This window comes from Bufo bufo, chromosome 7 (genome assembly GCF_905171765.1).
Source record: "Bufo bufo chromosome 7, aBufBuf1.1, whole genome shotgun sequence".
NCBI classification, from domain to species: domain Eukaryota; kingdom Metazoa; phylum Chordata; class Amphibia; order Anura; family Bufonidae; genus Bufo; species Bufo bufo.
The window spans coordinates 200221459-200239264 of record NC_053395.1 but is presented as its reverse complement, the minus strand read 5'-3'; the positions used below and the strand labels follow the sequence as shown (position 1 = coordinate 200239264).

At 42.6% G+C, this 17806-nt stretch overlaps 1 protein-coding gene and 1 long non-coding RNA gene across 2 annotated transcripts in view; one reads left to right on the top strand and one right to left on the bottom strand.

The window, feature by feature from the left end:
- The window catches only part of CCDC148 (coiled-coil domain containing 148), a 220169-nt gene that overhangs the window by 65516 nt on the left and 136847 nt on the right, over window positions 1-17806 (bottom strand). Inside the window, exon 9 of the mRNA XM_040440791.1 lies at window positions 5927-6065. Within this exon, the coding sequence (XP_040296725.1) occupies window positions 5927-6065 (139 nt within the window). The remainder of the gene's footprint in view (window positions 1-5926; window positions 6066-17806) is intronic.
- On the top strand, window positions 4212-15862 carry LOC121008335. Its single transcript, XR_005780560.1, has 3 exons — window positions 4212-4369; window positions 5579-5581; window positions 15852-15862. It is a non-coding gene; the product is annotated as an uncharacterized LOC121008335 (long non-coding RNA).

Genomic DNA, 17806 nt, shown 5'->3' with positions numbered 1-17806 from the left:
CCACTGCTCAATCTAACATTAGTCCAGATGAGCATAAAGCCCTACAATGGCTCCGCTCCCAGGAAGACATAGTTGTGAAACCGGCGGACAAGGGGGGCAACGTGGTTCTCATGTCCAGAAATTATTATTTCAGCGAAGCCTTAAGATAATTAGGCGATACTCACGTCTATGAAAAGATACGGGGGGATCCCCTACCTGATACCCTACGGTTGTTGAGAGCCCTCGTCAACAGGTTTGTGGAGGTTGGGTTTCTCTCCAGAAATATGTTGGACAAACTTGTCCCATTATCTCCAGCCAAGCCATCCTGGTATTTTCTGCCCAAGGTTCACAAGTCGCTGAGCCATCCCCCCGGACGTCCTATCGTCGCGGGGATTGGCTCAGCGACGGAGCCTTTGTCCAAATATTTGGACTGGCTCTTGAGACCAGTACTCACTAGCGCCCCTGCATACCTCAGGGACACAAATGATTTCCTACTAGCCCTCAGGGAAATTTGTTGGCAACAGGATTACCAGCTGGTGTCCCTCGATGTGGAAAGCCTCTACACCTGCATCCCACATGATGCGGGTGTAGAGGCGGTCCTTGACATCGTGGTGAACCTAGGTAAAAGCGACTTGTATTGTGAATTTGTTGGCGAGGCACTTAAGTTTATTTTAAGTAATAATACTTTCCAGTTTGGGAACGAGTGGTTCAGACAAAAAGTGGGTACGGCTATGGGGACCCCCGTCTCATGCACATTTGCTAACATGTACCTTGCCAGACTAGAAGACAGGTACGTTTACTCTACCAGTAACCCTTTTCTCTCTAAGCTCAAAGCATACCTACGCTTTCTAGATGATGTCTTTCTAGTCTGGGAGGGTACAGAACAAGAATGTGGTGAGTTTGTGAAGTATCTCAACAGTAATGACATGGGCATGACCTTCACTCTCAATTTCGGAGGTAGCAGGTTGGAATTCTTGGATGTGGCTGTCCTGGTGGAAAGCGACGGGTTGGTCACGGAGGGCTTTCGTAAGCCCACGACGACCAACTCCTTGCTCCACCACGACAGCTTTCATCCACAGAATGTCAAGAAATCCGTACCTTACGGTCAATTCATTAGATTGCGATGTATCAACAGCACAGATGATGGATACCGTAGACAGGCTCAGGATCTTAGGCAGCGACTAGTTAGGAGAGGTTACCCTGAAGAGATGCTAGAGAGGGAGATGGAACGAGTGGAGAAAAACTTCACACAAGAAAGTCTCCTTAAAAGTGGGTATAAGAAAAAAGATCAGTCTAAAAGGGGGAAGAAGAGTGCTAGATTTGAATTCTCATTCAAGTACAGCCCCATGGCCGAACGCATACGATCGGTCATATTCAAAAATTGGGACGTCTTGAGAAGGGATGCAACCCTAAATGAATTGACACAGCAGAAACCCCTGATCTCCTTCAGAAGGAGCCATACCGTCAAAGACAAGCTTGTTAGGAGCAGGTTTCAAACAGATAGGAGTAAGAACTGGCTTAAAAGCAACCTTCCTAGAGGCAACTTTAGATGTGGGAGCTGCTCACTGTGCACTAGCAATTCTCAGAAAAAATGCATTGAATTTGCTGGCATTTCACATAAAGTTAACACTTTCATTAACTGCCGCAGTACCTAAGTAGTATATTTACTACTATGCACATGTGGACGCTTCTATGTCGGTAAGACGATTAGATGCCTCTATGAACGAGTCAGGGAACATTTTAACTCCATCAAGACAGGGAAAGGATGTCCGAGACTCATAGAACATGTAAGAAGAGCTCATGATGGTGACATTAGTTGTATCTCTTTCTCAGGTTTAGAAACCGTACCTATGCCCTTGCAAGGAGGAGACAGACATCGTCTACTCCTACAGAGAGAGGCCAGGTGGGTACTACGTACACATGCCTTAGGGGAATTAGGTATGAATGACAGGAACGACCTTCGCTCCTTTTTGTAATATGTCATGTATTAGCATATTGTTGTACTATCTGTATTGTTTATGATCCTTGACAGTTGCACATGTCATTGTTTTTATATTTATATTTTTATTTCCGCTAGTCATTTCCTTTATGCAGACGCAGCCTGGCTTGTTAATTTCCATGACAACGGCCTGCGCCAGCATTTAAAAGGAGCGATGCGCAAGCACGCATTGACGCACAGCCAGAAGAAGCGCATGTAGCGCGAAACGGCCGCCGCTGTTCAATGCGTGCTCAGGATCCTTCCGTCCCCTGCCTCATGTTATTTTGAGAAATAAAAGCTGTCTACTTACACACGGGTGAGTGCCGCTGCCTATTTTCACTTCTACATTGGTTCCGCGCAATATGTAACATGTTTACTTATTGTTTAGATATTTTATATGTAAATTTTTTTTAGTACTTTTTATTTAATAAGTATTTCCCTCTTAGGGGCTAGAACCAGATATCTTTTAATCCCTTGTCCTATTCACCCTAATAGAGCTCTATTAGGGTAAATAGTGCACACAGCAGCAGGGAGATTGCCATGGCAGCCAGGGCTTCAGTAGCGTCCTGGCTGCCATAGTAAGCGATCGGAGCCCCGGGATTAAACAGCTGGGGCTCCAATCAGAAGCTGCCACTGCCTCCAATGAGGAGGAGGGGAGGGGACCCTGTGGCCACTGGGAAGGTACACTGCACCGCCAATGATAATTAACCTTTAATACAGATACAGGAGGCGGGTGCAGGCAGCAGATCACATAGGCGGCACCCGATCTCTGACAGGGAGCTGCGATCAGCGGCAGTTAACCCCTGAGGTGCGGCACCTAAGGGGTTAACTGCCGCTGATCGCAGCTCCCTGTCAGAGGTCGGGTGCCGGCTATCTGATTCTGCCGCCGGCACCCGCCTCCTGTATCTGTATTAAAGGTTAATTATCACTGGTGGCACAGTGGCCACAGTCCCTCCCCTCCTCCGCCCACACTAACCCCATTGGCGGCGGCAGCAGCAGCACAGGGGGGAGGGAGGGACTGCTTCCTTCTCCCCTGTGCTGCTGAGGGAACATGAAGCGTGCCGAGGGCAGCACGCTCCGCGTTCTGTGATACTAGGCAGGGTGATGTTTAAAGGGACCGCGACTGGCGCAATTTTGAAGTGAGGAAACGAGTGGGCCCCCTAAGGAACAGTGGGTGCCGGCACTTGCCCGGGTATGCTGGTTGCTGACGCCGGCCCTGATGAGGCCCCTGTGTTTTCACTCCCTGGCTTCCTCCCTTTACGGCACACTTTCTTGCCTCCTTCTTGCAGAGACTTCTACCTTCAGTGCAGACAACGCGGAGGCAGGATCACAAGAGACAGGCTCTCACCGAAGATCATGTAGCAGGCTGCTGTAAAGCAGGGACCATAAAGCACTAAAGCACCACAGGGAACACAGAAGGGCTGAACCAAGGACAAAGACGAGAGGAAGGAGGTACTGTATACACAGACAAATGGTTGGACACAGAGCAGGAGGACACATAAGGAAATAATAAACAATGGGTTACCTTCCCTTCATTATATATTCCCTTTTAGGTCCCTTTCACACGAGCGAGGTCCATGCATTGAACTCGCAGCAAGTGTCAGGGAGAACACCCGGCCTGACCTCCCAGCACTGATGGGGTCACATAGAATTATATTGATTTACAGTTCTGGAATGTATTAGATAACACTGATAGCATTATGTCAGTGTCATCTAATACATTCCAGAACTGTAAGGGTTACATAGCATCATAAATCAATACAATGCTATGCGACCCCGGCAGTGCTGGAAGTTCAGATAGGTGATGGTAGGCATGGAAAGTTTTTTTTTTTTTTTTTTTTATTCGCCAAAGAAAGAGTTAAAGGGGTTCTCTGGGCTTTTAATATTGATTACCTATCTTTAGGATAGGTCATCAATATCAGATCGGCGGGGGTCTGATACCCGGCACCCCCGCCAATCAGCTGTATGAGGAGACAGCATGCGCAGTGTGCAAGTGCTACCTCCCGTATCTCTTTATGAGCGCTGCTGCTTTTCCAGAGACATAGCAGCAGCGAGCATGATAGGTCATCAATATTAAAAGCCCAGAGAACTACTTTAATAAAAGTTGATCAATAAACGATATATACCCCAGGATGGTACTACTGAAAAGTAGAATCTCATGTGAAAGAAGGTTTATCTGCCCAAAACAGAAATAAAAGTATGCAATCAATTAATATTTCTACACTGGAGGCATCTAATCCAAATTCGCTCAGAAGGCCCTTCACTTGAGCCATTTAATCCTGAGCCCTGAGTTACATGCTGGTTTGGATCTAAAAGAAAGAGGATGCCTCATTACACAGGATGGCCAAGTGACGCTGACATTTTGACTGTTCATTGGGACCAATAAACCCTAAATTTTAAACTATGTAAATAGTTTATCAGTGATGAAAGTTCAAGTTTTTAAGTTCAGCTGTAAGAGGACCAAACTGAATGAGAAGGAGGAGAGAGATGGGGGACACTGCACACAGTAAGTCCTCATTCATATGTCAGTGTTCGGTCAGTGATTTCCATCAGTGATTTTGAGCCCAAACCAGCTGCAGATCTTTCCCTTATACCTTATGTCTGTGGGGGCTCCAGTCCTGGTTTTGGCTCACAATCACTGATGGAAATCACTGACCAAACACTGACGTGTGAATGAGGCAATTTTTTTTATATCATAATTATATATGTATTTTATTTGGCTCCTAAATTTTAAATTTTAGTAACCAATGGCTCCTACTGTAGGTAATTTTTTTAGTCTGGAGCACTGGACATTAGGCGTTCTTATTACTACTGGGGGCTCTATTGGACGGACTTATAGATCCACATTATTTTTACTAAGAGCACTATGAGGGGTCTTATTACTACTGAGGGGTCTGTAGAGCGCTTTATTATCACTGGGGGAACAATAGGAGGGCTCTTTTACTAATGGAGGCACTCTTGGGGAGCACTATCACTGTTATCACGGTTGGGGGCACTGTAGGGGGCAGTATTCCTAATAAGGGAATTACTATTGGTGGGACTATGAGGAGCACTATTACTATTTTTCTTCAGGATAGTATTTGGGGGGGTACAGAAAAGTGAGGAAGCTAAGATGTCTGTGTGTCACACTCTGCAGAGACGAGGCGGCTGAGAGAAGTTCAGTGCACAAGAAAAAGGAAATTGTGGCTCTCACCTTCGGATGTAAAAAACGTTCTTTATTCTTCCATTATTAAAAGCTGGGTCAGCGGGACAGACAACATAGATTGCTGAGAGAAGTTGTCTGGACCGAATGGAGAAGATGATGACAGAGAAGATCTACATCAGAGGAGACGCCACCTGGGAGGCCCTGGATGTGAGAGCTATGTGTGGCTGTGTAGCAAGAACAGCAAAATGTCTTCAGTGCTAGTGTTTGCGGGGGGAGGGGGTTGGGGGGCGGTTGGTCGACTTAGAGAATTAGGCCATATGCATTGGGGCTTGGGCCCAGGATCTTTTGAGACCCTAGCAACGCCCCTGCCCAACAGACTGGACTTCGGGCCACCCCGGGCATGCCGCCATGGCGTCTGTCATTTTGATGGGAAGAATAATGATGCATGAGTCTTCTGACCAAATTTGATGGAAAAGCCAGTGGAGACTCTGAACAGAGCCTCTCTCATGTTGGATGTAAAAACAGAGATAGTGCATTTCAATTCACATTATTCATTTTAGTTTTTAAATAATCCCGTGTATGCAATACAATTCTGTGGCGAGAGATTCCTTTTGACGCATGCACTGTGGGTTGTAACCAGGCTAGGATCACGTGCACAATGTACGCCATGTGATCCTGGAAATTCAAGGAGCATATAACTTAACCAGGAGCGCAGCGCTGGATCAGTAAGAAACTTTCAATAAGTGCCAATGGAAAAGTTCTTATTCAAATCAAGGAGGTGAACATGAAATAAAAAAGGTGATAACCCCTGTAAAAGTACTTACCAGTTCCTGCCTTGGTTTGCATGGAAGATGTTTAGATAACATATCCAAGTATAAAGTTCTTCTACTGGGAAGGTCAATTTGATATTGGCTGATAATTGTCTGAAAAACCCAATGATCTTCTTTACTCCATTTACAATCCCTACAAAAAATAAAAATAAGTACTCTGTAGTGTATAGTTTAAATGCTTAAAGTGTAACTGTCATGTTTTTATAAAAAAAAAAACAATTTTAGCATGTCACTGCTGCTGCAGCATTATGCGTAAAGCAATTTTTAGTTTCTTCACATACCACTGTTTTCCTTGAGTTTTTCCCTTAGTTACGGCTCTACAATATGAGGATCTTCTCAAGATGGCTCCTCTGCCAAAACTGTCTTCCCTCACTACCCATACACACTTGCTGTAGCCAGCAGCTTCCTGCCAGCCAATCAGATTGGATTACAGAGAGACACACCTCCTCACTCTGAAACCAAATGCAAGCATGCAATGACCCTCTGTCTTCTGTTTATACTAAAGGGAAGACAGACAAGCCATAGCAACGGTCTTTAAAAGGTACCAGTGGAAAGGGACAGGGGACATTAATGAAAGATGCTATGCTAAGGTAATTACAGATCTTTTGGCAATCAATGACAGACTAAGGGTCCATTCACAAGTCCGTAGTGTATTGCGGATCCGCAATACACCCAACCGTCACCCTTATAGAACTGCCTATTCTTGTCCACAATTGCGGACAAGAATAGAACATGTTCTATTTTTTTCGGGAGCCGCAGACCGGAAGATCGGGGCCGCGCTCCGGAAATGCGAATGCGGACAGCACACTGTGTGCTGTCTGCATCTCTTCCGGCCCCATAGAGAATGAATGGGTCTGGATTCATTCCGCAACGTGTGAATAGACCCTTACTCAGGTATACATGCCTCGAATAAACTAGCAAATAAAATAAAAAATGACAGTTAAACTTTAAAGGGGTGGTCTCAAGATTTAAATTTACCCCCTATTCCATAAAGAATGGGATAGGGGATAATGGTGCGGCAGTTGAGCATGTATGCTGCCCCTCCATTCACTAACAACAAGAAACTTATCTCATACCCTATGCATAGTGAATAAGTTTTAAAGCTGGGTTCACATCACATTTTTTCCATCCATTTAACATATACAAACAACATATAAAACAGATGCTATACAGTGGCATCCGTTCACCATAGAGTTCCAATGTAAAAAAAAACATACCTTTTTTTATCAAAATATTTTAAAAAAATCCCCTTTTTTTTTTTTACTGGACTGTGCAGGATACAAGGGTATGCTGCCTTTTTGTATCCTTTTTTTCTCTAACAGATACATCATGATATAAACCCATGTTCACCCATGTTATCCCACAAAAAAAGGATCATAACGGGGTACGACCGCTGGGACCCCCCTCTGATGTAAAAAGTCCCTGAGCATGTCAGTCTTCTCCTAGAGTGAATCAAGGTGCAGGATGTGTGGCAGGTGCAGAGAGAGCTGAGCCTCTAGGTGTAATGGTAAAGCCCCCGTTGCTCCTAGAGGCTCATTTGCATATATTAAAACATCATATTTCTCAGCAATGTGGACACATATGAACATGAGACCAACACAGATGTCTTCAGCTGCCAAGTGCACATGGAACAGGTTAGCCAGTGTCATAGGTACAAATCTGCTGACAGATGCCCTTTAAATTCCTGCTCGGCTTTGACATCCAGGAGGCAGTCCTATCAGTGATTGACAGCTATCTCTGTATGCACAGTCATAGAGGGAAGGCTGTCAATCACTGATAGGACCGCCTCCAGGACTTTAAAGCCCAGAACGAACAGGAATTTTAATGAAAAGGTTTTACAGAATCTTTTCCCATAAAACTAATATCAATCTGCTCAGCTCCTCCTGCTCTATAGCATGCTGCCTTCAGTTCAGACACTGTATTCAGCATGACAGGCTCCCTTTAATTATTGTTGTTTTCTGACTATATATTCTCCTTAACTCAGAATTAGATAACAGTGTTACAAAATGGGCTTTCAAAATAGTTTACTCTCTTTAATGACAAATTGGAAAATCTCCTACTGTGAAGGAAGCCCCCCTGGCAAATTGGGCTCTGACATGTTCTACACAGTTCAAGCCAGAAACAATTGTATAAAAAAACACTACTGAAAATGTTGCCCGATTTCTGTGAAGGCATTCCTAAGTTTTTCAATTGCTTCAATTCATTTAATGCTTTCCTTTGTGTAGTAATCCCTTAAAGGGGTTCTCTGGGAATTAAGAAAATGAAAACACTTAAATATTACTTTATTATAAATATATTCCCAAATACCTTAATAGTTATATCTACTCATTAGGAGAAATAAAATGGCAGCCGTCCTATTAGTTCACACAAAACCTGTCCTAATCACACAGGAGGACAAGTTACTTCACAACACTGAGCTAAAGAGCTGCCTCATCCTCCTCTCTGCTCTGCTTGTCAGGGATTATGATCCTGAATACAGCTCATAAGATATTCAGCTGAATCTCTGTAGGAATGGAGTTCATGAGGAGACATAAAGTACAAGGAGAACGGACAGGACAGACTGTGGTAATGAAGACTGCATACAAGTACGGCTGCTCCCCCACCGTCCTTTCTGTACTTCATGTCTTCTCCATTCCTACAGAGATTCAGCTGAAGATCATATTAAACTGTGTTTAGGATCATAATCCCTGACAAGCAGAGCAGAGAGGAGGATGAGGCAGCTCTTTACCTCAGTGTTGTGAAGTAACTTGTCCTCCTGTGTGATTAGGACAGGTTCTGTGTGTACTAATAGGAAGGCGGCCATTTTATTACTCTTAATGATTGCTCCCCAGACAAAATGAGCTGTTATAACTAATGAAAGGTATTTGGGAATATATTTATATTTATAATAAAGTTATATTTAAGTATTTTTATTTTCTTCATTCCCGGAGAACCCATTTAACCGCCTCACGTCCGCCCATAGGATATAAACGTCCTATGGGTGGACGTCTATTTCTGACAGCACGTTTTAAAACGTCCTGTCAGAAATAGCAGCTGCACGCTAATCGTGCAGCTGCTGATCGGGTTGCCCGCTGTCAGTGACAGCAGGGCAACCCAGAGATAAGGCAGGGACAGTGCCCAGGTGTCCCTGCCTTCACGATCGCTGCAGACACAGCGCTCACCGAGCGCTGTGTCTGCAGAGCAGGAAGCGCTGTGCGCTTCCTGTTCCGGCCCGGCGGTCATGTGACCGCCGGGACCGGAGAGTGCAGGGGCTGTGTGAGGTCTCTCAGAGACCTCGATCAGCCCTGCTGTGAGGCTGTACAGCGCAGGATTGCTGCTGTACAGCCTCTATAGGGGTGCATTTCCACTGTAACTGGGGCTACTATGTCAGCCCCAGTTACAGGAGAAATCAACAGTGAAAAAAAAAAAAAAAAAGTGAAGTAAATGTCCCCCAGAGGTCTTGTATGACCTTATGGGGGACGAAAAGTGAAAAATAAAATAAAAATAAAATAAAGTGTTGAAAAAATAAAATAAAAAAAAGGTTCACATGTAAAAAAAAAAAAAAATCCCAAGTAAGGAATAAAAAAAAAAAAATTAAAATAGAAAAAATAAAATAAAATAGACATATTTAGTATTGCCGCGTCCGTAAAAACCAGCTCTATAAAAATATCACATGACCTAACCCCTCGGGTGAACACCGTAAAAAATAAATAAAAAAAACTGTGTCAAAACAAGCAATTTTTGTCACCTTGCATCACAAAAGGTGCAACACCAAGTGATCAAAAACGCGTATGTCCCACAAAATGGTACCAATAAAACCGTCACCTCATCCCGCAAAAAATGAGCCCCTACATAAGAAAATCTCTCAAAAAATAAAAAAACTATAGCTCTTAGAACATGGAGACACTAAAACATCATTTTTTTGGTTTCAAAAATGCTATTATTGTGTTAAAGTGAAACAAATAAAAAAAGTATACATATTAGGTATTGCCGCGTCCGTAAAAACCAGCTCTATAAAAATATCACATGACCTAACCCCTCGGGTGAACACCGTAAAAAAAAAATAAAAAAAACTGTGTCAAAACAAGCAATTTTTGTCACCTTGCATCACAAAAGGTGCAACACCAAGTGATCAAAAACGCGTATGTCCCACAAAATAGTACCAATAAAACCGTCACCTCATCCCGCAAAAAATGAGCCCCTACATAAGAAAATCTCTCAAAAAATAAAAAAACTATAGCTCTCAGAACATGGACACATTAAAACATAATTTTTTGGTTTCAAAAATGCTATTATTGTGTAAAACTTTAATAAATGAGAAAAAGTATACATATTAGGTATCGCCACGTCCGTAACAATCTGCTCTATAAAAATGTCACTTGACTGAACCCCTCAGGTGAACGCTGTAAAAATAAATAAATAAATAGAAACTGTGCTAAAACAACCAATTTTTTGGTCACCTTGCCCCATAAAGTGTTATAATGAATGATCAAAAAATCATATGTACCCAAAAATAGTACTAATAAAACTGACACCTTATCCCCTAGTTTCCAAAATGGGGTCACTTCTTGGGAGTTTCTACTGTAAGGGTGCATCAGGGGGCTTCAAATGGGACATGGCATCTAAAAACCATGTGGAGTTCCTTTCCTTCTGCGCCCTGCCGTGTGCCCATACAGCAGTTTACGACCACATGTGGGGTGTTTCTGTAAACCGCAGAATCTGGGTAATAAATATTGAGTTTTGTTTGGCTGTTAACCATCGATGTGTTAAAGAAAAAAATTGATTAAAATGGAAAATCTGCCAAAAAAGTGAAATTTAAAAATTTGATCTCCATTTTCCTTTAATTCTTGTGGAACGCCTAAAGGGTTAACAAAGTTTGTAAAATCGGTTTTGAATACCTTGAGGGGTGTAGTTTCTACAATGGGGTCATTTATGGGGGTATCCACTATGTAGGCCCCACAAAGTGACTTCAGACCTGAACTGGTCCTTATAAAGTGGGTTTTGGCAATTTTCTTAAAAATTTGAAGAATTGCTTCTAAACTTCTAAGCCTTCTAACGTCCTAAAAAAATAAAATGACATTTCCAAAATGATGCCAACATAAAGTAGACATATGGGAAATGTTAAATAATAACTATTTTATGAGGTATCACTTTCTGTTTTGAAAGCAGAGAAATTGAAATTTAGAAAATTGCAAATTTTTCAAATTTTTGGGTAAATTTGGGATTTTTTCATAAATAAAGGTAAAATATTTTGACTCAAATTTATGACTATCATGAAGTACAATGTGTCACGAGAAAACAATCTCTGAATGACTTGGATAAATAAAGGTGTTCCAAAGTTATTACCACATAAAGTGAGATATGTCAGTTTTGCAAAATTTGGCCTGGTCAGGAAGGGGGCAAAGGGCCCAGATGGGAAGTGGTTAAACTCATCCCAGAGCTATGAGGTTTTATAATCTCACACTACAATAGGTTGAAGTCAGTCATTATGTATGATTTAATTATGGGCACCCCTATTCTTGAACCTGTGACATAAAACACACAGTCCATCTTAAAGGTTTTTTTTGAGAGTAGATTACTGATGACTTATCCTCAGCATAGGTCTTCAATATCAGATCATGGGGGTATGACTCCCAGCACTCCCACCGATCAGCTCCTTGAAGGGGCCACAGCCCTCCGGTGAGTGCTGCAGTCTCTTCCTAGGCCAATGAGGTCATGTGTATCGGTCACATGGCATATGTGCACCTCAGTCCTATAAAAGTGAATGGGCCTAGGCTGCAATACCAAGCACAGACACTAGGCTGTTGATGATTATTCAGTAACACTTCAATGTGGAAACAGAATCTGTGAAAATATAAAGGTGACTGAACTCAAACAGCTTGAAGATTTACAGGAAAAAACATATTGCAATTAAGTTCTCAACAACGCAACAGCATCTGCTGGTAATCACACGATGTCAACTTCTTATATTAAGCTCCATTCTCTAGATCTTCCTCCTACACATATGTTCCCAATGCTGCCTGTATCCAAAATTAAATAAATGAAACTTGATTTAATTTTAAAGCATACATCAGTCATATCTTCTTTTCTACTGCTTTATGAGTAGTTTTCTAGTATAGTATAGTATAGTATAACATTTTATGCCTCACTGAACACATTGGAGCTAAAATCCTATATAAAGAATTGAAGGCTCTTGCTAATTTATAACTAAGGCTACTTTCACACTTGCATTAAAACCATCCGGCAGGCTGTTCTGGCAGAGGAATAGCCTGCCAGAGTTTATCATATGTGACATAGCCGGAAACGGCTGGAGCACCGCCATCCCGCATTCACTATAATGGGACCCGGACTGTTTCCGGTATGAGTGCCGGGATTCAACTGGACAAAAAACGGTGCTTGCATTGGTTTTTGTCCAGCCAAATCCTGGTACTCATGCCAGAAACAGGATGGATCCCTGCTGGATCCTATTATATGGGCTCTAGCAGGGAAAGGCAGTAGATATGATGAACTCCGGCAGGCTGTTCCTCTACCGTAACAGTATGCAAGATGGTTTTATCACTAGTGCAAATCTATCCTAAAATCAGCCTGTGCCCACAGGCAAAACAATGCAGAAACCTCTGCAAGAGTTCCAGTTTGGCTTGCACTATCACCAGTAATAGCACTAAGCTTATTAATAGCTTGTGGAACATGTATCTCTCGCCTAAACTGGTATTCCAATTCTATGATCAGTGCTGTGTGCAGAACTACGTAGTAGATGCCAGGGGAAATAATCTGGTGTATGTGATGATCAGTAGGAAGTTTCCTGCTGTTTTGTCTTCTTCTGTCTACTAGTCTGTTTGGGGAGTTGCTATTCAACAGTCTCGGAGCTGATCAGTTAGTGATGTCTCTGCTACAACAAGGATTGTTTGGAAGAGGAGAAACTGATTGGTTAGCCTCTCTTTAAAATATTTCTGGTTTCTTCAATGGGTTGCCGGTTATAGCGTAAGCTATACTGTGTATAAATCCTTTGTATATTTTTAGTATCAAGTATCTAGTTACGTGTCTAGTTGCTTCTTATCTGTGTAGTATAGCTCTTGTGAGTATTTTAGCCCAGTCCTTGTAGTCCTGTAGTTCGTAATTACTATAGTCATTATTTGTTTTTGCCTTGCTTTGCCAGTTTAGCCTTGCTTAGTTTTGGTTTAGAGTCCCCCTGGTTTTGTGTTAGGGTTAGTATGGCAGATTAAAGGGGTTTTCTGAGATTTTACTACTGATGACCTATCATCAGCAGGATCTGTGGGGGTTTGACATCCGTGGCCACAAACCGTGGCCTTCTCTGTGCTTGCCAAGCACAGCGCCATACAGAAGTGAATGGGGCTGAGTGCGATACCAAGCACAGCCGCTATAAAATGTACGGCGCTGTGCTTGGCAAGCACAGAAAAGGCCACGGTGCTCACAGGAGTGCCACTGCCTTCTCCAACAGCTGATCGGCGGGGCTTCTGGGTGTTAGACCCCCACCGATCAGATACTGATGACCTATCCTGAGGATAGGTCATCAGTAGTAAAATCCTGGAAAACAACTTTAAGCTTTTTCATAGGGATATCTTTAGGAAGTATGAGCTGCTATGAGGTTTCACATAGATTGGCCATATAGAGAAAAGCAGATCCTGATTCTCTATCTCCCCCCTCAGAAGCAAAAGCTAAGAGGAAATTATATAGTATTACTGAGCAGTGTAGATGTACATACTGCACTGGGGTGAGATTTTGAACTTACTAGAGCTCTACTAGAATTTCATTTTGTCTCTCTGCATCTCTCTCACTCTGTAGCTTCTTCCTCTTCCCCTTCCATCTCCACAGATTTCTATGGACATCATGTAACCTGATGCCTGATGCTGTTAATCCGTCTCATCTCTCAAGATGGATTTAAGCAGAGAGTGTCTGATCAGTGAAGAAGGCAGGGGGGAGGAGAAGAACTGTCTGATAAGTGGAGAAAGAGGTATTCTCTAATAAAATATATTACAAAGTTTCTTATATTTGTAATGATTTATGCACACATTCCTTACAGCGACAGTGGCCACCAAAAAACTAATTTAAGTGTTTAGCGTCTGTTTAGTCAAATTAGAATACAGGCTCCCTAGCATAGCAGAGTAAAGACAATCCTTTGGCTGCCCATGATTTTGTCCATGTGCTGAATATATTTGCCCGAGATCCAGAGCTGTGGAATCTGTCAGCAGGATAATATAATATCCAATGACTTAGATCATGTGATGACACTAAGCTTTTTAATACTATCAGTTCGTTGTACAGATGGAGCATTCACAGAAGATGTGGAGGGCTGAGCAGACAAAGCCATCACAATACTTGCTGGTCAAAGTCTTTAAACATCACAGTTTTATGCTAAGCCAAAACTTCAAAGCACGCTTTGGTGAATTAAGGGTAACTAGCCATCCTAAGAATAACTTGAATTGAATGCCAGCTAATGTCAAAGAATCTTAACACAAAGCTGTGTTTCATGGTATCGGCGGCGAAGTAGGCCAAAGTGCTCCTGTACCCCCTCACATCCCAGAAGCAACATAAAATTGCAAAGGAGTTTGACTGTGCACTAAAGCCTATTGTCTTACAGGGCAGGTTCATACATCTGTTTCCGTCAGGAACACTAAGTCCTCCTACACATGCAGAAATGAGCACAGTATGACTTCCAGGTCCTTCTCCTCACAAAGACATCTAATTACTCTGCCAAGACTTAAAACAGGGGATTTCCAAAGAAATGAATAAAGGAATGACTTTTGTAAAAAAATATATATATATATATAATTCAGAGAAGTATTTTATCAGATGCGAAAGAAATATATTCTGGATGGCTAGCAGAGACGAGCAATGCTGTGAGGGGTCTGCTAATGGCCCCCATACACATTAGGGATCATGCACACGACTGTATGTATTTTACTGTTCACAAAAAATGGATGATGTCCGTATGCATTCCGTATTTTGCGGAACGGAACCGCAGGCCCCTAACAGAACAGTACGATTGATAGAGATGTTGCCATCATTCTTTATATCAGCTCCCACATACTCCAGCTCTCGGACAACACCTTATCTTCTCCAAAGCACGAAGGTTCCACCCTACCCAGGAGAACACGCCTCCTTGCTACGTCATATATGCTTTTCTGTTGCTAGTGAAGACTCCATTACAAGATGGCGCCTGAAGTTAGATATTTACATACTTCACATACCAGAGTTAGTAAAACAATGCACAGATGCCAAGTGTTATCTCTTTTCATTTTTTCATATTCTAGCCAATGTAACAATGCCACATGCTTCAGGGGGAATGCCCCTCTGATGACTTCATAAACTGCTGTACTTCCTGTAATAAATGAGAATTTGCTTTGACCCCAGTGTGTGTGTCACAGTTATTTCTTCCATGCACGTAAAACCGTTGGGTTACTATTGATTTGGAGCAGTAGAGCAAACATAATCAGCCCTGATTGAGGGCATCTTCAACACTATCCTTGTCCATAATGCAGACTATAATAGGACAGGTTCTATTTTTTTTGTGGAACGGACATTCGGAAAATGTTATGCACACGGAGTAACTTCCTTTTTTTTTGCGGACACGTTGAAATAAATGGTTTCGCATACGGTCCGCAGTAAAAAAACGGAACAGACATGGAAAGAAAATACATTCGTGTGTATGAGCCCTTAGGCCGAGAGCAGGTTTAACCGACAACCTTATGTTTGTAAGGAGCTCCCAACTCTCCCCCGGCAGATGATGTCGAGGTAGAGAAGGATCGGGCAAAATGAATTGTTTCACCCAGGAAATAGCACACTTTTTTGGCTGAATAAGATGCACCTGTCCAAAAAACTAAACTAAGTTTTAGAGGAGGAAAATAAGAAAGATTTTTTTTTTTCGTCAGACGTCAGATCAGACCCCCATTGTTAATCAGACCTCAGATCAGTTCTCCAGTGTTTCTGAGACCTCATATCAGACCTCCAATCAGATCCCCAGTGTTGATGAGACATCCAATCAGACCCCCTTTGATTCTCTGACCTCAGATAAGACCCCCTTTGATTCTCTGACCTCAGATCAGACAAAAAAAATTAAAATCTACTCACCTCTTCTGCTCCAGATGCCTCTGTCACCCAGGAGATACTATTCCTGCCGCGCTGTACTGTGTCCTGATGTTGCACAGAGTGAGGTCACACAGGGTGCTGACGTCCTCACACTGCGCACAGGTCACAGCACAGCGTACATTGCCGGCAGATGATGACCAGGAAGCGGTGAGTACAGAGCCCGCAAAATGGAAGCGGTCATTAGCATTCGCCTCATAAGACACACTGACAATTTCCCCCCACTTTTCGGGGGGAAAAAGCTTGTCTTATAGAGTGAAAAATACGGTAAGTTGTCACTAGAAGTGCCTGACTGCGGCCTTCTCCTCTCTCCCCATTGAATACACATATACGCTAAAACCGAGTATGTATGTGTATGGAGGAGCTGGGAGAGATAGCTGTCGGCTGAACAATCGGTTGACTAGGAGATATTGAATGTGCATGCCCAACTAATACACTGCTTTTTCTTCTCATTTCAGCCAATAATTGACACTTGCTGCATGACTACCAATACAAGGCTTAAAGGGGAACCTGTCATCTGAAACATGACGTTTAAGTTGCAGGCAGCATGTTACAGAGCAGGAGGAAATGAGTAGATTGGTGTCTATTTTATGGGAAACGATCCAGTAAAACTTGTAATTTATACATTTAAATTCCTGCTCATTCTGGGCTTTAAAGTCGAGGGGGTGGTCCTATCAGCTCTCTGTATACACAGTCACAGAGGGAAGGCTGTCAATCACTGATAGGACCGCCTCCTGGACATCAAAGCCCAGAATGAGGAGTAATTTAAATGAATAAAACACAAGTTTTACTGAATCTTTTTACAACAAAACTATATATCAATCTGCTCAGCTCCTCCTGCTCTGTAACATGCTGCCTGTAGCTTACTTTGCATTTTCATGGTGACAGGTTCCCTTTAAGGCCTCCTTTACACAAACTATTTTTTTTTCAGCACATGTAAAACAGGCATGAGTTCCACACATTTTTTTGTTAGTGTTTATTCAGTAACATTTAAAACATACAATTTTCTAGCGAACCCCATAGGAAAATGCCATACCCAGAGCATACCGCATTTTGACGATCACCACAAATTAAAAAAAATCCACAAAAAAGCCACAAGCAAAGTCTATGAAAAACTTTGACAGTGAATAATTGCATTTAAATTAGAAAGGACCTGTACACCCATGCACTCTTGGCAGTACTGGAAGGCAGTCGCTACCACCAAATCATTAGTATTTGCTTGAAATTACGCATGAAATAACAATGCTGGAGCACTTGTCTTTAGAACTGTGCACTGCCATTGTTATTCCTCCTGGAATTGTATTAATAAGCTGATAGCACTCTGTTACCATCCCCTTTGTCTCAGACTGTGTAGGGATTTGCCCCTTGGACAAAGGGAACGGTAACGCAAAACTGGCAACCGAGTAATGCAGAGTTGTAATGACTGGCGTTCCAGCATTGTTAATTCATGGGTAAATACAAGTAAGGCTACTTTTACACTGAATTTTTAGCTTTCTGTTTGTGAGATCTGTTCAGGGCTCTCACACACGGTCCAAAACAGATCAGTTTTGCCCTAATGCATTCTGAATGGAAAAGGATCCGCTCAGAATGCATCAGTTTGCATCAGTTCCCTCTCCATTCTGCTCTGGAGGCGGACATCAAAACATTACTTGCAGCGTTTTGGTGTCCGTCTGATGAAACTGAGCCAAACTGATCCGTCCCGGCACACAATGTAAGTCAATGGGGACGGATCCGTTTTCACGGACACAATCTGGCACAATAGAAAACGGATTCGGCCCCCATTGACTTTCA